Source organism: Nomia melanderi, chromosome 2, assembly GCF_051020985.1.
Source record: "Nomia melanderi isolate GNS246 chromosome 2, iyNomMela1, whole genome shotgun sequence".
Classification (NCBI taxonomy): Eukaryota; Metazoa; Arthropoda; class Insecta; order Hymenoptera; family Halictidae; genus Nomia; species Nomia melanderi.
This window is the reverse complement of record NC_135000.1, coordinates 28710458-28731739: the sequence shown is the minus strand read 5'-3', so window position 1 is coordinate 28731739 and position 21282 is coordinate 28710458. Positions and strand designations below refer to the sequence as shown.

The window sequence follows — 21282 nt, the reverse complement described above, 5'->3', positions numbered from 1 at the left end:
CTATTGTTCCTGGGGAAGTTGATATTCGTTCGTTTAGATTTTGGAAACTGTAGACCTAAAAATAGACAATCAGGATTCATATTCGTGTAATTGGATCAACGAAAACCGACTGAAACATTTACCAAATAATGTTTATAAAATTCAATCTGCGTCAAATCGACGCGTTCCGTAAACCTACTGTTAATTTCAATGATCAACCCTTAGCACTGCAGTCATTTTTATAAAAATGTCTGACAGAGCGACTCTAGCGTTTAGAGGCTGACACGGGTCAATAGGTCGTAGTAGCATAAGGACGTAGTTTAAGGATACTTGTTGACGTTGAACCAATAATAATTGCGATTGTTATTCCCGTGTGTTGCAGAAAGCCAGATTAGCGCGCATCAGGATTGCCAAAGCGTCGAGTGGAGCGGCGTTCGTCAGCAAAAAGAAGGCGGCCGAAGCCCGCCTGGCCGCGCAGGAGAGCGGCCTCCAGCTGGACGACTCTTACAAGGAGGAGGATATTTTCGAATTGCAGCATCATCATCTGCTTCGTTGTTTAGAGAAGACCACGGTGAGTACTCGATCGAAATTCCTTCCCCGACAGGAAGCACACCAAGCGAACCCCCTAAGAAAGCTTCTCTCCACAGAGCTATCGATTTATTCCTCCAACCTTACTTCCCCAAAACAGCCATCAATTTCCACTTCTCTTACCTCTCACCAAATCCTATTCATCACGCTCGACATTGTCTTAACACTAGAACCGTCGAACAGTTGAATCGACTTCTCAAATTTTCGTTTCAATCAACTTCAAGAGTACATACATAGTGTTACTATATTAAAGTTTAATTTAAATTACTAAATATTTAACTTCACAGTTTTGCTGTATCAAATCAAATGGTGAGAGTCACCTTTCGAGTGCAAAGGGTTAAAATTCGGTTTTCTGAAAATTAACCGGTACGCAATGCGTTAAAATGATAAAAATATAAAATTTCATTCGAATTGATTATCTATTTAAAGTATATTACATAACAATATGATATCTGAGTTTTTCTATTGATATTAGTTGACCTCAGTGAAAATTGCCATCACTATTCAGTTTTCTGAAAACTAATCGGTACGCAATGTGTTAAAATGATAAAAATATAACATTTCATTCGAATTGATTATCTATTTAAAATATATTACATAACAATATGATATCTGAGTTTCTCTATGTATAGTGGTATAAGTTGACCTTACTGAAAATTGCCATCACAATTCAGTTTTCTGAAAATTAGCCGGTACGCAATGCGTTAAGAGAATTTTCCGCAGAAAGTAGGTAATTGTATATTATATTACAGTGTTACTATATTATAGATAATGAAAGAGTGGATCTTGAGTAATCGAGCCTGTCCACTCACACTCGTTCATACATTCACTCTTAAAAATACCTTAACCTCCGCTAAAAATTCTAAATACATATATCGAGCATTCAATGGATTCACACTATAATTTATCAATCACTAATTCACCCCACTGACCTCCGAAACATATATGTATATCCCTGGAATAATTCTACAAGACCAATTCAGGAACAAACAATTTCAAATCTCCCCGTGGTTCCAGTACGAATCAACATCAATTCTAGCATCGCCAACAATCACAGATCCAAAAGCACACGGACAAGGTGGCTGATCAAGCCCCGCTGTAGCATAATTTCCCGATCGATTCCTCGGCGCACCGAGATTCAAAAGCGGGACCGGCCGAACGTAGAAGTGTCCCCGTTTCGCCGGCGAAATCCTCCTTTGTGGACGAAGAGGCGCACGGTTCATTAAGCGGCGCGCGAGCCTCGTTTAATTTCGCGGCGTCACTCTGGGAAACGTCATGTTATCTGAGCCCCGGCTCATTCTCGGGCGAGAAGCAACGTCGCCGCTTAAAATCCAGGAGCCAGCAGCTCTCTCTCTCTCTCTTCCTCTCTCTGTCGTCGGTTCGCGCGCGGGCTGCGGCGTAATTTGAATAAACCCCCTCTGTTCGCGTCTAATTTTAGCTCGGGCGCTCGTGCAGGGGATGCCGTGTGCGCCACCCACCGAGCCGGAGAGAAAGCGAGCGAGAGAGAGCCGGCGCGAGAGAAAGCTGCCGCGCACACGTAGAGAATAACCCTCTCGGCGCGTCCCTGTGACAGGTGCACCGCGGCGCGCGCGTGTATGTGTGTGTGTATAGGTGAACGCGCGATCGCGCCTCGAGCTATAAATCCGCCGGCGCTGGCACCGATTTTTGGTTGCGCTTTTCAGCGATGCTGCCCGTCGAAAGGTTACATTGTATTTTGCGAGATTCCGCTGAATTACGGACTCGTTTGTCCGGCTTCGCGACGGTTTTTATTCGACCGCGCGGACCGCTGTTTGGTTTGCGAGATCGTTGATCGGTATTTGTTCTTTGCGATCTGGGAGGTTAATGTCGATCGAGGGTTGTTGCTTTTGGTTTCTCGGTCTTTCGATGGTTGGCCTTAACACTAGTTCTAGAACTGCCGAGCATTTAATACGATTAATATGTAATCCATATAAACATTGTAATAATCGGTTGTTATCGACTTCTTCAGACATTCATTATAGTATTCAAGTGAAACTATTTACTTTCAAGATCATTTCGAATATTCAATGATTTTAAGATATGAATAATTACGAAATAAGAACGTTGAAACCAGTCATTTTTATTGATACGGTAGTTCTAGTGTTAACGCGTTGAACGCTGTACGGTTTCATAGAGCAAAATGCAGAAAATGGGAAGAATATAATATTGAATCGTTTCATTGAATTGTATTATTATTGCACGCTGGTCTTGCTGAATCCCACAGCGTTCACTAGCATTGTAATATAGAAGTGTTGTCAGTCTTTCAATTGAATGAACTATAGTAATTCGATTTAATTGGGTATCTACGGTGACCCCATGGTATTCAACGTGTTGACTTAACAGTGAACGTATGGCGATAAGACTAAAATAATTAGTTTTAACCCTTTGAACTCTTTAGGCTCCAATATTGCACCAGTTCTAATATTAAATATTTTATTGAATTTTAAGGAAACTACCTTAAGATTATTAGATCTTCCAAATATACAAAGTTTGTACTGAGAAGAGAACTAAAGGTCTAAGAAATGTTATAACATTGTTAATTTTCAGTAGGACTACTATCAAAATTGATAGGAGTTGCTGACATATCACAGAACTATGTGGAGTGCTACGGGTTAAAATTTGGTTGAACATTCTGCATTTTTTTTCGTTTATTTAACTTCGAATTCCTATACTGCTGATTTAAGCAGTTTTCGTCTCTCCTTTTGTTTCTGTTTCCACTAAGGTTTATGGTTAAACTTGTTTATCTTCATTTTCACCGGTTATTTGATTGGTTACGGTAGAGTTAGGTATACAGAGTACCGGTACGTTTAGTGGAAAGTTTTTGCGTTCGCTGCTGAATTGAATGTTTATTTTTGGGTTGTATGGTTGTACAACATACTTTCCTGTTAGAAGGTAGAGTGCTAGTGGATTTCGGTTCTAGAATTGTTTTCCAACGATCGTTATTTGATTTCATTGGGGCGGCGTAGGGGGCAGAGAGGTTTCGTTAGCTTCGACGGAACGATTTGCATCGATTCGAGATATTGATTAGAATTGTCGAGATATCGGTTAGCTGGGGAACGCGAAACGTGGTCCTCCCGCGGGGCGATCTTCATTGCCAAGTCGACCGTTTAAAACCCCGCGAAATCCGAAACAGGACTGTCGAAAGCTCTGATAAATAGGTCAGCACCGCGTTTCGTGAATTGAAGCCGCGTCTCGGTGGCCACTCGAGCCTGAATTTCCACGGAAATCGTGTTAATTGCAAGTTCTCGGTCAAGGATGCATCGATTAAACGACAGGCCGATCCGTTTCACAGAGTGCACTGCGCCTTTTACGAAAGTGAGACCGTGTTTGACCCGTCCTATTCCGGGACACTCGATTGGAGCTCGCGCCGCTCGCCATGTCGGAACCTGATACATTACTGTATAGACTTCATTCGAATTTCGCTAATGACATTCCTGCAATTATCTCGCGCGGTTTTAGTTTTAGGTTCGCACGGACAACCGCTGGGAATATTTTATAACAGTAATAACCACTAATAACAGAATATTTCCGATTCAAGAAACTTCCGTTGCTATTCAAAAAACAGAACGTTCATAATATATTCAGAACTTCGGCAGTTCGTCAGAATTATACATAATTCATTGATCACTTGCTTATTATTAACTTTTGTACTTGGAAGGCGACTCTGTCACCATTTAATTTGACGCGAAAACCATAAAATCTGATATTTAACCCTTTGCACTCTTAGTCACCACTCCCCAAGTTTATAGTGGGGCTACTATTATTATTAGACATTGAAAATGTGATCTTCAGTAAAAAGAGAATTAGGAAACAATATGGACAACACGTAAAAATACAACTCAATACCACAAAGGCCAACACACGACTCTCCATCACGCACAAAAATGTTTTCCGCTGTCTCACCAAAATGTCCTCATGCACGCATTCCCACTCGCTTTTAACACACACCCCCATTCGCTCTGTCTTTCTCACCCTTGCACCCTTCTCGCTCGCATCTTTCTTAGTCAAAATTCACGCAGTCGCGTGCACGCTTTTCTCACAGTCCAGTCGGTCAGTTCCAGACACTCTTCCTCGCATTCTTTCAGCCACTCAAGATTTTCTAAACGCAGTCACACTATTTTCCAAACATCCCGGCGCCGGTCCGTCGCAATACGACCTGGTCGCCCTTACGCACGCACGACAAACCATCCTACAATACTTTAACCTACGCTAAATAATTGTAGATACTACGTATACAACACTTTGTAATTTTGTAATATCAAATCAAATGGTGACCGAGAGTCACCTCTCGAGTGCAGAGGGTTAACCGGTGAAAATCTTCACCACGAGACTCGCGCGTTATTGCATGGCGAGAGGTTAATCGAACGAAACAAGATGTTCCCACGGAAATATTAATTCCAGAGGCATCAGTTATTCCCGACAGGATCCGGCGAGCACTCGAGGAATTCCGAAGCTGTTCTCTCATTTCTTCGCGTCCGGCCCGCAACCCCGGACATCTGCTCCTCCCTTATCAGCTTCCAATCACGTTCGTCCCTTTTGAACACCGGCTCGTTTGACGGCTGCCGCCTCGTCCTTCTGTCCGCAGTTTCCCGCCGCGGCAGGTGTACTTAACCCAGAAACGAATGCGATTCCGGCTGGCTTTGTCGAGTCGTCAAGAAAAATCGCGTACACCGCCTTGGGGCCGCGTCGTTCCACTTCCTGCCGCTTTCTGATGCTTTTTGAGCACGTTCACGTGTCACCGTGCCGGCTTCCTGCGGACGTTCGGCCATCTTGTCGTGGCGCGCCGCTCGCGAATGCTTAACGCGAGCATCTATCTTCCGATCGATCATTACGAAGTGGAGGCCTGAGTTTTTGAATGGTTATCGAGCTTCTCGAGGATTCTGACGTGTACATCCATCGGTAGTCTAACATATTTGATTTATTGTTTCGCGAGTATCGATATTGGAATGTTGGTTTCTCGAAGATAGTTACTTTTATCTTCGAGTTTTATCGGTTTGAAATGTTTGAAGTATCGAGCTTGATATCGAATCACTCTAATTTAAAGGTATGAAGTATCGAGGAACTTGAGTACTTTAAGTCTTCGAGCTATAAAGTATCGAGGAACTTGAATACTTTAATTCTTCAAGCTATGAAGTATCGAGGAACTTGAATACTTTAAGTCTTCAAACTATAGTTATTAAAAATATAAGTATTAAATATTATTAACTATTGAAGAAGTTATAACTATTAAAGATTATTAACTATTGAAGAAGTTATATCTATTAAAGATTAATACTTTGTCTTCAAACTATAATCAGGTAGCTTTAGAAGTAATTGAGGTATAAGTCACTGTAAGTGATTAACGATTATTTATTACATATATTATTATATCATATAGATTACTATACGTGAGTGATAACGTAAGTGATTAACAGCGATTCCATCATTTCTTAAACAGTTGATTCTTTCGAAGGTTAAAGAAACAGATGGAAACTGTAGTAGACTTTCAACTATCTCCAATCACCATTGCCAGCAGAGTGCAGGGACACCATCGAAAGACACCGAAGTCAAACAGCTGAAATCCAGTTCAGTCGCTCGGTTCCCTTCTCGACAGCCGGAATGCAGCGGAGGAATCCTAATTTGCTCGCGAGTAGAGTATGGACAGGCCAGCTCGAGATCCGCGATTTTCGACGAATACGATCGGGACTTCTGCCCTAGCTTCCGGTCGCGACTGTTTGCGGTAATCGTTGAACTCGAGCGAGATTGATTAACGTAAGCCGGCAGGAATCCGCAACGAGGGCCCGATCCGAAAGTTTCGCTCCGATTTAAACTAACTTGCGGCAAATTCGGGGGGAGGGAAGAATGCTCGATCGAGCTGGAAACTTGACGGGCCGCGATCCGGTTCCACGGCTTGACGTCAGGAATGATTAAATCGGGATCCGAGCGCGGCGGACCGCGTGTCAGATGTTTCATGGAACAGTTTAATTACTCTGGAACAACTCTGAACGATGGGGCACAGCCTCTGTCACTTGTTCTTCACTATTCTTCTTGCTTCGTGTTCTTCAATTGCTGCTTTCCATTTGCTAGCTTCTAATTGCTTCTTCTGGAAAAATTCGGAATCTGTTCTTGCTTTCGGATTTTTCTATCGTGATTTTTTATCTGAGAATTTCTACTGTTTCTTTCGAAAATAATATCTTCTGTTGGATTTTTCAATCATGATTTTTTATCTGAGAATTTGTACTGTTTCCTTAGAAAGTAATTTCCTTCTTCTTCTTTCAAGTTTCTTAGTCGTTACTTTTTATCGAAGAATTTATACTGTTCCCTTTCGAAAATAATTACCTTCTGTTGGATCTTTCAATCGTGATTTTTTACCTGAGAATTTCTGCTGTTCCTTTAGAAAACAATTTCCTTCTTCTTCTTTCAAGTTTCTTAGTCGTTATTTTTTATCTGAGAATTTCTACTGTTCCTTTCAAAAATAACTTCCTTCTATAGGATTTTTCAATCGTGACTTTATCTGAGAATTTATACTGTTCCTTTCTAAAATAATTACCTTCTGTTGGATTTTTCAATCGTGACTTTATCTGGGAATTTCTACTGTTCCTTTAGAAAGTAATTTCCTCTTTCTTCTTTCGGATTGTTCATTTGCAGTTCTTCCCTCATAAATGTCCGATTGCTCGTTTTAAGAAAAAGATCTGAAAGATCTAGAATTGTAATAAATTTCTTCTCGAAGCCTCGTTCCCTCGTCTTATTGCGGTGGAGCTCCGATCGTTTGATACACGTGTCCCTGCTAATTGGTAACCGATATGTTATTGATTCCATGGAACTGCGAAATGGCTTCTGTATTCCCATGATGGAACACGATAATGTCACGGGATCGCGGGACCGAGACACTTAAGGCTTATCGGAACTCCGATCGATCATTGCTAGATTCTTCCATTAATTCAATGCGCTTCGATAATTCTCCGCAAAGTGGATTCAATTAATTCTCGAATGAAAATCGATCCGATCCACAGAGAAGTTATTGTAACTACTGTTTTCCCTGTCACGGAAAATAATACCATTTTACGACGTCCATGAATCCGCGGCAAAATATCCCGTCTGATTTCAATAATGACAAAGAATGCTTGGCCGTTCTCCAAAACATTCGATTCCCTTCCTGAAATTCATAGGGTTATTTCTTTCTATATATTTTCCTTTATTCCGAGGTGGTAAAACAAACACACGCTTCTTTCAACTCTTCAGTATTTATTATTTCAGCGTAGTAAACAAAAACGAAAACACCAGTTTTCCAATCAATACACAAACATCTTATTAAACTAACTCCACCTAACTCCAACAATAACGTACCACTAACGTCATTCTCAAAACTCATCGCAGCATAAAACAATATCCTTACAAACGCTGAAATTACTTCAATAAAAAACATAGCCATCTAAATCTATCATAAGCTCAATAAGAAAATCCTAGGTTATTGAACAAAATTTACAATTAACATCATCTTATCAGACCAGTCTCGTTGCCATTGAAATTACCATATTCACAGAATCCAAGTTCTTGAATCTTCTCTCCTAAGAATGCTCTTTGTTTCATTGTTTTCTTAGGAGTCAAATCCCAATAAGAAAATCCAACACTATCTAAAAAAATTTACAATTAACATCATCTCTTATCGGACAAGTCTCGTCACTGAAACTGCCACAGAATCCAAGCCCTGGAATATTCTGTCGTAAGAATGCTCTTTGTCTCATTGTTTTTTTAGTAGTAAAAGTCCAATAAGAAAATCCTAGGTTATTGAAAAAAATTTACAATTAACATTATCTTATCAAACCAGCCTCGTTGCCACTAAAACTACTAGAGAATCCAAGCCCTTGAATCTTCTCTTCTGAGAATGCCCTTTAGCTCATTGTTGTTTCTTTGGTAGTGAAAGCTCAATAAAAAAATCCTAGGTTATTGAACAAAATTGTACAATTAACATCATCTTATCAAACCAGTCTCGTTGCCACAAAAACTGCCACAGAATCCAAGCCCTTGAATCTTCTGTCCTAAGAATACTCTTCGTCTCACCATTTTCTTAGAAATAAAATCCCAATAAGAAAATCCTACATTATCGAAGAAAATAGTTCAATTACCATCATCTTATTAGACGAGCCTCGTTGCCACTGAAACCGCCACAGAATCCAAGCCCTTGAATCTTCTCTCGTAAGAACGCTCTTTGTCCCATTGTTGTTTTCTTAGAAGTAAAAGCCCGCGGAAGTGGAAGCCAATAGCCAGGGCGTGGGCCCATTGTTTGCGCCGGACAAGGTCTCATTCAGGTTTGACGTGTCCGCGTGGACGCGCTTTCGCCGAGGCGGCCGAAAGAATTCGTGGGACGACTCGCGATACAGCCGGGTCTCTGTTCGGTTGACAGCCAGCGGGCCATTGTGCGGCGCTCCTCTTTCCCGGCGCTCCGGGTATCAGGTTGGCTCAGGAATTTAGCGCGACCGTTGCCAACTGCCGTTGCACAATAACACCGTACGCGCGCACTTTATTCGCACAAAGTTGCGTGCACGGCGTCCTACCAGTTGGCGTATTGTGCGGCCGTTTCAATGCGGCCTCGCCTCGGATATGGACGGTTGAAGCCGAATAGCGCGATCTTGGAACGCGCGGCTGACGCCTGTTAACCCGGCCTGCCTGTCTTTGGCTGTCTGCTTCCACTTGACGGCGACTGCCAATTCTTTGAGGATCGTTCGCCACTTTTCGGCGTATTAACCCTTAGCAGTCCTATGTCGAGTCAGACTCGACATTCTATATTATTGCGACGTCTACCTGTTTTAACGATTTCTTCTATATTTATTTGTAGTGTCACGATTGTACCATTTAAAGGTTATTACAGAATTCAAGACGCATCTCCAATCATTTTCCATTCGAACACCCTTCTTCCGTACAATTTCCAATTTCTTCAATAGAACTAACGCACGAAGACTAACAAAAAGACCATCTGAAGTAATGCTCTGTTTAACCCTTCGAAAACGAATATCATATTAAAATCACACTTAAAAATAACAAGAAGTCTTAACACGTTGAATGCCGCACGGTTTCATAGAGCAAAATACAACAACCAAATTACGCAACCTCTACCTGTTTTAATAATTTTTTCTATATTTATTTGTAGTGTCACGATTGTACCATTTACAGGTAACAGTTCAATGACTCCCAGATATTCTTGAATAAATAGAGCGTCATATTATCCCTTTGCACTCGAGAGGCGCCTAATTACTTTAGTGTTAAGTAATTCGTACTTTGGTAAATGGACGAATTAAATACTGGATTAATGAAGAAATTGATTAGTCTTTCTATATTATTTTATATTTTTATGCATAATACTTTGTTTGGCGAAATGAAGGTAGTTCACTGACTTTGTTCATTATAGTGTTTTGTTTTATTCAGTTTCGTCTTATGGTTTATTTTGAAATTGTTTTCGTTATAAATGTTCTATTGTCAATGATTTCCTAGGTGAGCAGAGGATTTCCACTGCAAGGATTAATAAGATTTACGTTTCGTTAAATCCAGCTTGAAATATTCGTTAGGCGTCCGACTCGTTGACTGATACGATGTTCCTTTGTATTTACGATTCGAGGATTTATCAATCCCGAACTAACTTACCGCGATCGTTAAAATCATGTTGGAATACCAGTGTCACATTTACTCGAAACAAAACGTACAAATCCGTTCTTGGCAAAACGCAGAAGGAAGTAATAACACAGCTATTTCCTAACGCGCCGTGCTTCAATTAAGTAAATCAGTTTACGCATTTAGAATCCGAATACTTTGGCTCGCGGACAAAAATCCGTGCTATCGGGTCGTTTAAGAAAACATTACACGTCTTTAGTCACTTTCCCGATATTCTTTTTATCATTTAAATGGAACAGAACGTGTTGCTCTCGACCAAGTGACCAGAAATAAAGATTCTTGGGAGCTCGGGCATCCCCTGCACTCAATAAACGAACATCCTAACATCGCGTAATTCATTTTGAAAATGAAATTTCGAAAATCTAAACGGAAACCATAGTAATCTTTGAGAATGATTTTCAGTAGAGTATAATAGTTTTCCTCAATGCAGTGTGAAAAGGAAGTATATTATGAATAGTGAAACGTTATCAATAAAACTCGAAACATTACTGTCAGACTACAGATAATTATCGAGTTGAATTAAGAAACGAACATTCCCTTCACCCAACAATTGAAAATCCTAACATTGCACAATTCATTTCAAAGCTCGAAGATTCCGTTTACCTAGCAATCAAAGCGTTTCTCCACCAATAAATCTTAGATTCCTCAAGATTTCAGTAGTTGAACGATCCACAGCTCCCTCGAATCAATATCCAAGCATCAAACAAAAACCCAAAGAGAAACCATAATAATCTTTGAGAATGTTTCTTGGTAAAGCATAGTAGCTTTTCTCAATGCAGTTTGAAAAGGAAGTACGAATGGTGAAACGTTATCAATTAAACTCGAAACATTACTATCAGGGTACAGATAATTATCGAGTTAAATTAAGAAACGAACATCCTAACATCGAACAATTCATTTCGAAGCTCGAAGATTCAGTTTACCCAGCAGTCGAAGCGTTCCTCCACCGATCAATCCCAGATTCCTCAAGATTCCAGTAGTCGAACGATCCACAGCTCCACCGAATCAATATCGAAGCATCAGAATTATTTCCCGTGACTGTGAAAAGTGTTCCGGAACAATCTCCGGCGGCGGGCGTTCGCGTCCGCGTTGGTTGCGCAGCCCGCGAGTATCAGACGCGGCCAATCGGTTATCTTCGTGTCGGCGTATTGATTTCTTCCGGGTCGTGGTCGGCCTCGATCGAATCTCTCTCATCGGAATCGTAGTCGTCGGGGCGAGACGTCATACCGGGGACTAATTATAGCTGGGAAACGGCGTTAAAGAGAGCCGAGAATAGCGCGGCCCCATCGGATTTTCCGATTCGCGTGGCACAGCGGAGGCAACCGTCGCGGAAGAAAGTGTTCTCGCGGCTCTCGTGTCCGCCTCGCCTCGGGAACACCTTATCCTCCGGCGTTCGCGGGCTTTTGCTCGCCGGAGAGGACTACTCGTTTCGCCTGTCTCCTCTTCTCCTATTACACTCTTCGCGCGCAGCTAGACTACCGCGAGTAAAGCTAGTTTCTTTTATTTCGCTGCTGTGTTCAAGAGCTAGAGCTTTTAAGACGCTAGGTTTGAGATAGTGAACTATTGAAATGAGAGTGGACTTGGTAGGGGAATGATTTATAGTAGATAATAATGAGCTTGATAGAGAAGAGTGTTAGGTCTATTTTTCTGTGTTCAAGAGTTAGACCTTTAAAGATGCTAGGTTTGAGGTAGTGAATTGTTGAAATGAGAATGGACTTGGTAGAGGAATGATTTATAGTAGATAATGATGAGCTTGATGAAGAGTGTTAGGTCTATTTTTCTACTGTGTTCAAGAGTTAGAGCTTTTAAGATGCTAGGTTTAGGCAATGAACTATTGAAATGAGAATGGACTCGACAGAGGAATGATTTATAGTAGATAATGATGAGCTTGATAAAGAAGTGTGTTAGGTTCTTTTTTTCTACTGTGCTTAAGAGTTAGACCTTTAAAGATGCTAGGTTTGAGGTAGTGAATTGTTGAAATGAGAATGGACTTGGTAGAGGAATGATTTATAGTAGATAATGATGAGCTTGATAAAGAAGATTGTTAGATAGATTAGATCACAGGCTCTAATCACTGATTCTCCCAGGTGAGAAGAAAGGAGATTAGTGGATCTTTTACATAGAGAAATCCTAATTCACCTGTCACAAAACTACATATCTTTTAAAGAAGAATATAGTAACTTTCCTATTCAATAGCTCTCTCGCGGAGACAGTTGCACTTTCGCGGAGAAAACACACAGCGCCTAAAAACTTCAAGCTTCCCAATAAAGCAAAGTACCCTCCTTCGAGAAAAACCACTAGATTCCACACACAGAAGATTTCCTATCCTCTAAAAGAAAAATCCTTATAAACGGAGACTAGAGGAAGGTAATAGCTCTTTCGCGTGTAAAACGCTAGCCTCCTAAAACGTAGCTTTCTTATAGAGAGCAGCTCCGAAAGAAGAGTAATTCCCCCATACCGAAAAAGCGCAGTTATCTCTCAGAGGGAACGTCTAGTTCCTCTAAAGACTTTCCCAGAGAAAATCGCCGGTGAAAATTCAGTTCCTCGGACGGCTCTGATTGAAGAAGCGTTTCGTTCCGACGGTTTTATTCGCTGAAGGCAGGGACGGCCGTCCGTCGTCGATCGATCGAGAGGGAAAATTTTCGTCGAGGCTGGCCTGGGTCACGGTCTCGTTTCAATTTTCCTTTTCCCACGGACCGCCGTCTCTGTCCCGGCCCGCCGCGGCGTGTCCGCTCTTTTTCTTGCCACCTGCCCTCTTTTCCGGCACGTTTATTCCCAGCTGGACGATATTAAATTCACGAGAGGCCAGCCGTGTCACCGTTTTTCGGTGGCGCCGCGTCGCCACGGCGAATGCATACGTGGCGGCCGGATATTCAAACAGCCAGACTTTCCTCCCCCGCGTCGTTTTCACGCTTACCGGCCGGCTGTGAATTTCCGCGCACACGCGCCCGCCGGTTTTAATTCGCAAGTCGCGCCGCCTCAATTTACTTCCAACCTATTTCGGCCTTGTCTCTGCCCGTGATCCGTTAAGAATCCTGTCGGCTTTCTGTCGGTTTCGAGTAGTTGTTCTTTGGTTATTTTCCTGGGAAGTTTGATACGAGAATTTTTCTAAGGAAATATTTTTAACACGTTAACACATTCCGTGCTATGGAAATTTCGGTCGTATTTTGCTTATGAACTTGATTTTTTTAATAAAATATTAACCCTTTGCACTCGAGAGGCGCCTTTCAGTCATTTGATTTGATCCGTGGAAATGATAAGGTTTAGAATTCAATGTTAAATTTTTCTATAATGCATCAACACATGGAACATCGAAATAAAATAGTTCTGTCACTTAAGTTATGCAAGGTACTTCTTTATGTTAGTTGTAAAACGTATCACTGACATTTCATCAGAAAATAAGGAATATTTCTTAAGAAAAATATTCTCGAGTGCAGAGGGTTAAGTTATATTCAAGTTCTTTTTTCAATTTTATATATTTTGATATCGTTTCTTGATGTTTTCGGTGCTTTGTAACGTATACAGCTGTTCTTGACCATGTGTCCCTTAAAAATATTTTGTTACAAAAATTAACGTGCACCACACGTTAGCCAGTTAACTGTGTTCGACGAGTATACTCGTCATGGAGAAGTTGCAGGGTTTTGTGTCGTGACGAATATACTCGTCATGGCAAAAAGTAATGACCGTTGGCTATTTAAATTGTAATTTCTGTGAAAAGCCAGTGGTCACTACTTTTTGGTTGGTGACCTAGGTGACCGGTGACCTCGAACCAAATCGAATTATTATAACTCATTCAATTAAACGTTGGTTATTTGAAAAAATTTCTATATTATAAATAACACTACATAATGCAGCGACATTCAGGTAGATGAACGTGTAATAATAACAATGCAATTCAATGAAATGATTTGATGTTACATTTTTTCCATTTTGTGTATTTTGCACCATGAAATCATGCGGCGTTCAACGTGTTAATGGATTACGGATGACAGTATACGTTACAAAGCAATGAAAGCATAGAGAAACAATATCAAAATGTCTAAAAATGACCAAAAACTTGAGTATAACTTATTATTTTATTGAAAAAATTGATACAATTTATAAGTAAAGTATAATCGAGGTTTCGGTGGCACGGAACGTGTTAATTGTTATTTCGTTTAGCAATCGAACGAGGAAAATGGAACGTCGAGGTATTATTCTACCTTCGAAATGTTTCAAGTTGAAATTAGATACTGGTTGAAGCCTGTCGATATCCAGTCTTCGATATAATTGGTAAAACATAATAATCTTTTAGAATGATACTCGATAGAGTGTTACAGTTTCCATCAATGCAATTCGAAAAGAAGTTCTGATACGGTGAAACGTTAACAATTAAACTCGAAACACACTTGCTATCATGCTACATAGAATTAGCGAGTTAAATCAAGAGACGAACGTCACTGCAATTCAAAGAATTACTTGAATAAATCAAGGGACACGCGAGCCCACCGAGGCATTAATAAACTTCAACGTTATGCTAATGCGTACATCGATTTCCCTCGTCACAATAGAACTTTATAGTTAACACTAGATTTAGGGACATTCGCGTCGCCCAGAAGCCAATGCGGCTAAGCCCGGGAATGGAAAATTGAGAAAATTCATGTTCTGCTTTCTGAAATAATTATACAAGATATTCGGAAGCTATAAAAAAAGAGCTTTCATATTTGAATTGCACATCACTTACTTAAACAATGAAAAAAGGAAACTACGTGCCGATCTCTCGCTGTCCGAGTAATTAAATTCGATGCTCAGTCCTCCAAACATGCAAATTTCACCGAAATGTCGACACTCGCTCATAAAACGTGAACCCTTGAATTCCAAAAGCTCTCGGTAACCAATTGATTTAACACGGCAAAATTGTAAAGTTTAATATTTATCGAACATCGTGTAATACGTCAATATCAAAAATATCGAAAACATGTTATGCTCGATTTAGAAAATTGAGCATTTCCAGTGAAAATCTTATGTCCACTCAAATTCAGCATTACAGCTCGCTGCTTCGCGAAACTAGGAACAAGCAGAGGTTTAATAAATCCGACCGTTATTTATGTTACGAGCCAAGATTTCGAGATTTTCTTTTTATTGTTTCGTTTCTTTACGCGGAAACGTTTGCTTCCAGAAAGGACAGCGCGCAATGAATGCAGGGTGTTTTGTTGTATGAAAGAATAATATTTTCGAGAGAACTTATAACTAGACTGCGGACGTTTCTGTGCTCGAGTCGGACAGCAACGCGAGGAGCACAATGAGATATAAAATACAATTGGACCCGATATTGTTTTCACCGGGACGCTGCTCCGAGGAAATTTTATTTTGCGTGAAGATACGCGGGCTACTGATAACCTATCTCGGGCGGAAAATGAAACGAACGCTGAAAAATGTATTCTTTATTGACACACCGATGGAAAATTGAATAGGCCACCGAGCGGAAGAGATTTTCGATAGCGATCCGGTGCGTCTGATTCCGAGTTCGGTCTAAGAATTTCATTATAGATTCAATTGATCCACTTTTTATTCATGGAGAGATATATTTTTTACTCGTGAAACGGAAGCGGACGAATTTATAGTTTCGCTCGATGGTATATTTGTTTAGTTTTTGGGTCGGAATAAATTTCAGTGTGAACAGTGTGAACGACGCGAGAGCTGCGTGCAAATTTGTTTAATTTATATTTAAACGCCGGGGGGGAGCTAGATCAATGGCTGCGCTAAATAGAAAGCGCAATTGGTGGCCCTCCGAAACGGTGTCATGTCACGCGTCACTATCTTGGAGAGGTCAGTGCGTTTATAACCACCTTTACAATCCGACGTACCGGAATAGCCGGGCGTCGGTCTGTTTATAGAAGACGGTTCTCCGCGATTTCTTTTTACAACGGGACCGCGTCTCGCCAGCCATTTTACACGTGTCTGTCGCGGATATAATTAAACGCTCTCCGTAACGGAATATCAGGAATACGGAGGGAACCTTTGATTGTCATTCACATTTAAAATCAAGTCTACATTGTAACCTCGGAAGACGAGAATAATTCAAGTGTCACGTAATTCTTCCGACGCGTTACTTTGACATTTTTGAGCTTTGGGGAATTTGCGACTGCGGAGCTGGGACTTGGGAGCTTTGGGACCTCGAGACTTTGGAACTTTGGGAACTTTGGAAGGTTGAGACTTGGGAGCTGTGGGACTTTGGGATTTTGAGACTTGGGAACTTTGTAACTTTGAGACCTAGCAGCTTTGGAACTTTGAGACTTTGGGACTTTGGAACTTTTGAACTTTGGGACTTTGGGACTTTGAGACTTGGGAACTTTCGAACTCTGAGACCTAGCAGCTTTGGAACTTTGAGATTTCGGAGCTTTGAATGTTTTGAACTTTAGGACTTTGAGACTTTGAGACTTGGGAACTTTGGAACTTTGGAACTCTGAGACCTAGCAGCTTTGGAACTTTGAGACTTCGGAGCTTTGGAAATTTTGAACTTTAGGACTTTGGGACTTTGGGACTTTGAGACTTGGGAACTTTGGAACTCTGAGACCTAGCAGCTTTGAAACTTTGAGACTTCAGAGCTTTGGAACTTTGGAACTTTGAAACTTGGAAGCTTTGAAACTTTGGAACTTTGAGGCCTAGAAGCTTCGAAACTTTGGAAACTTGAAACTTGGTAATTTTGGAATTTTGAGACTTGGGAGCCCTGGAACTTTGGATCCTCATGATTTTGAGACTTGAGAACTTCAGAATGTTTAACGATTATAACATTAAAACTGTCAAATTTCCAAACCTTCAAACCTTCAAACATCCACTCCATATCCACCATCCACTCCCTGCACCTAATCCAAACGCTCACTTCTCCACGTTAATCTCTCCGTTAATCTAAAACAAAGAATCCCCTCATCACCAAGGACATCTCTCAATCGACAAGACGTCCACGCATACTAACCCAAACCAAAAGATCCGAACATTGTTCCAGTCGGGGACCGATATTAATTAAGATCTCCGTGAAGCTCCGCTCGGGAAAGTTGCTAGTCCGAAACGCCGGCTCTTTTAACGAGTTTACTTTTACTGGGCCGTAAACTCCGTTGTGTCTGGCGTGTACTCGCGACGTCGCGTCGCGCGGCGAAATCGAGCCTGGCGAGACGGGAAAAGATTGATCGGCCGGTGCACCCGGACAACCTCCTCTCTCTCTCTCTCTCTCTCTCTCTCTCTCTCTCTCTCCCTGCTCGCTTTTGTCCATTGATCAAAGTGGAGCACGGATCCTCGCCCCGTCCCTCGCGACAAAGAACCGTCTAAGTTGCGCCCCGGGAACAAAGTTCCTCGCGGACTTGCGAGCCTTGTTCTTCGTGCTGTCTGTCGTCGGCGTTATCGACGGGACAGCCCGTCTTCTTCTTCTCCTTCGGGTTGCCGATCAATAGACTGAAGTGTTCGAGTGCCGCGATCGAGGAGCAGCTCCTCTTCGAGATACTGGCTTTTAAATTGCTACGGCAGTCGATATAGATAAGGAAACGAAAGGGATTCGGCTCGATAGAGTAGACGTGACATTATTTTTAGGAATTGATGGATTTAGATAGCCGGGGTATGCATGGGATATTGATAATTGGGAAATTTACGTTTTGATTGCGGAGTGGGAGTTCGGTTTATTGTTAGAAATGTTTTTCAAGTTTCGGATGTTTCGTGTTCTGAATGAATGAAATATTGATAGTGTTTGGTATAATGACAGGTGTACAGAAAGTTAGTCTGTTTTATCGAAGTTTTCCAATATTTTTTGGAACTTGGAAAGTTTCGTGTTTTGAGGTATTGATAGTGTTAGGTATGAAAAAATACCAGTATTGTGTGGCTTATTTAGTCTAGCAAGAGTAATCTACAATTTATAGTATTCCCAGCGAATATTCGAAATGCTATAACGTTTCTTCGATCTTTTATTTTCCTTGTTAGTACAAGATCTGGATGCGTGGAAAATCTAACAATTTTAGGGTAGTTTCTTTGATTCATTAAAATGTTTCATATTATTCCTGGTGGAATATTGGAGTCTATAGAGTACAAAGGGTTAAAAGGTAACATAGGCGTAACATGCTTAGAATTTGTCTATTTTTCAAAGAAATTATTAATGACGAAGTTACCGTATCGATCAGGGTTGAGAAAGAGATCATAGGTCAAGGGGTTAAGGAAAGCGAAATAAAAGGATTCTCGAAAATCCATGGAGGCCGTTATAGAAAGACTTGCCCCGGTTCTCGGCTGAGACCATCCATCGATCGAGCACAGACCTTCTTTACAATTACGCGTGTCGTCGAGGACACATCGGCGAGGATCCTCGCAGGAGGGAAAATAATGGGGCAGGTGAAGGGGTGTCCTTTGTCGGCAGATACACACTGGCTCCCTTTTACTCGCTCCTTTTATTTCCTCGCTCGGCTAGTCATCGCGAGCAGCCCGATAAAGACGAGCTTAATCCGAGAAAGGAGGCGACGCGTCCCAAAAGACAACCGCTGGTAAACCCACGGATTCTTGTAGATTCTGGCTCGTTTACAATTCTCTGCTGAAGCAGCGCCGTTTAGGCTCACGCCACGATAGGCAGCTTCGTCTTTTTTGCTGGCTTTCTTTTTGTTACGTTACCCTTCGGTTAATGCTGCTGGATTTGATAACGTGGAGAGTTGTTCTGTGGAAACAGGAAAATAGAGTGTAGGAGAAATTGAAATTGTTGTTGGAAATAGTGAAATATGTTAGTGTTGGGAATAATAAAATATGGAATCGTGTAGTAACTAGAGTTGGGAAAAATTGAAATTACTGTTGAAAATAGTGGAATATGTTAGTATTGAGAATAATAAAATATGGAATCGTATAGAAACCAAAGAGTTGTTTTGGAAAAATTGAAATTGTTGTTAGAAATAGTGGAATATGTTAGTGTTTTGAATAATAAAATATGATATCGTATAGAAACTAGAGTTGTATGGGAAAAATTGAAATAATTATTAGAAATAGTAGAATATATTATTATTAAGAATAATAAAATACAGAATCGTATAGAAACTAGAGTTGTATGGGAAAAATTGAAATTATTAGAAATAATGGAATATATTATCATTAGAAACAATAAAATACAGAATCATACAGAAACTAAAGAGTTGCATAGAAAACACTAAAATTATTACTAGAAACAATGGAACATATCATTCTTCGAAATAATAAAATAGAAAATCATATAGAAACATTTTCCATCTCCGATTATCTCCTCTAAAGCTCGTTATCGAACGTGTCCAATAACTGCAACGTTTCGCGCCGTAAACGGCGTCGAATCTGCCGTCCAAAGAAAGGAGAGAAACGATAAAAGAAGAATGTGATACGCTTCACGGGAATCCAAGGATTTCCATCGCAGCGCGAGACAAATTAAATTTCCCACTGAAAAATCAGACGTCAGAGATTTCGCGCGAGTTTCACCGACCGTGTCGTTCATCGTTGAAAGCCGGCTGCCGCTCGCGAATTTGAGGAACGATGTATCGCGGGCCACTCCGCGCATGGAAATACGAACGGGGACGCGGCGCGCCGGGTGCATCGAGTGATCTCCGGCCGAGCCGGGCGGAAGAGATTCGATTCCATAGAATGGAGCAGCGATCTCTAGTGGAAAACCGGCGCGAAAGGGTTCAGAAGTGTTCCGAGCGATGGATAGATCGGGCTGAGGTACTTATAGGATAGATTTCATCTCATCTTTGGCCTTTGAGAGGCGACGCGGCGCTACGAGTTTGCGCTCCGGGCTAGATTGCTACGGCCACTTCTCCCCGGATTAGCGTTGACGATCGCGTTCCTCGGTTTATCTACTTATTCCTATCGGTTCACCCTTCTACCGTTCTCCGAAGCTAATCGGAGCTTGGTAGATTTGTAATTCGGGCAGATTGTCTTTTTGTGGATTATTTGATTTGAAGGGGGAATTGTCGTATGTTGATAAGAGAATGCGGTGTTTTTGTGGATTATTTGATTTGAAGGGGGAATTGTTGTATGTTGATAAGAGAATGCGGTGTTTTTGTTGTTATTTGATTTGAATGGGGAAGTTGCTATATATTGATAAGAGAATAGGGTGTTTTTATTGTTATTTGATTTGAATGGGGAAGTTGCTATATATTGATAAGAGAATAGGGTGTTTTTATTGTTATTTGATTTGAATGGGGAAATTGATATGTATTGATATGAGAATGCGGTGTTTTTGTTGTTATTTGATTTGAATGGGGAAATTGATATGTATTGATAAGAGAATGTGGTGTTTTTATGGATTGTTGTTGTTGTTGTTTGATTTTAATGGGGAAATTACTATATATTGATATGAGGATGCGGTATTTTTGTTGTTATTTGATTGTAATGTAAGTTGACTTGACGTGTGCGGATTTAAACTGTGTATTGCACTGTTTCTATTTGATGGGGAAGAGAATTACCAGCTGTGTGAGAATTTGGAGTTTGGAATTTGATATTTGAAATTTGAGTCGTGGATTGTACTGTTCCTATTACACGGGGAAGAGGATTATCAGTTGTTCTGTGAGAATTTGGAATTTGAAATTTGAGTTGTGGATTGTACTGTTTCTATTCGCTGGGGAAGAGAATTATCAATTTTCCCGTCATAATTTGAAACTACAAATCGGAAATATTCATAAAGACCACCAACGTCTAATTATCTTGCCTTCCATGTCTCCTCCGTATTCCCAACTTTCCTTTCCTTCTCAAATCACAGATCGCAACCAACACACCCTCCAAGAATCCGGAAAATCACGAAAGAAGTCCATTGTCTCGCGCTGCGAGGGAACAATAGAACTCTCGTACCATCACGTAAGGGTGGACGGTTGAAGTTGGTCGGAGCAGTTAGTTTCAGCTATGATTACGCGGTCGTGGACGACAATCCTGTCGGGAATGCACCGGACAGGGCAACAACTGGCCCGAGCGCGAGCCGCTCGTTCCCGGTTGGCCGTGTAATTCGAGAGAGGAAACAAGTTTCAGCGGTCGGACGAAGGGAGGCCACTCGACGGCTGAAACTTTGCTCGGCCAGCACGTCGGTGCTCGATG

General features: G+C 41.2%; 1 protein-coding gene across 10 annotated transcripts in view; it reads left to right on the top strand.

Moving 5' to 3' along the window:
* The window catches only part of Shal (potassium voltage-gated channel protein Shal), a 248156-nt gene that overhangs the window by 151214 nt on the left and 75660 nt on the right, over window positions 1-21282 (top strand). For all 10 annotated transcript variants that reach the window (XM_076364750.1, XM_076364741.1, XM_076364742.1 and 7 more), the window contains exon 3: window positions 362-550. In XM_076364750.1, coding sequence (XP_076220865.1) covers window positions 362-550 — 189 coding nt within the window. The remainder of the gene's footprint in view (window positions 1-361; window positions 551-21282) is intronic.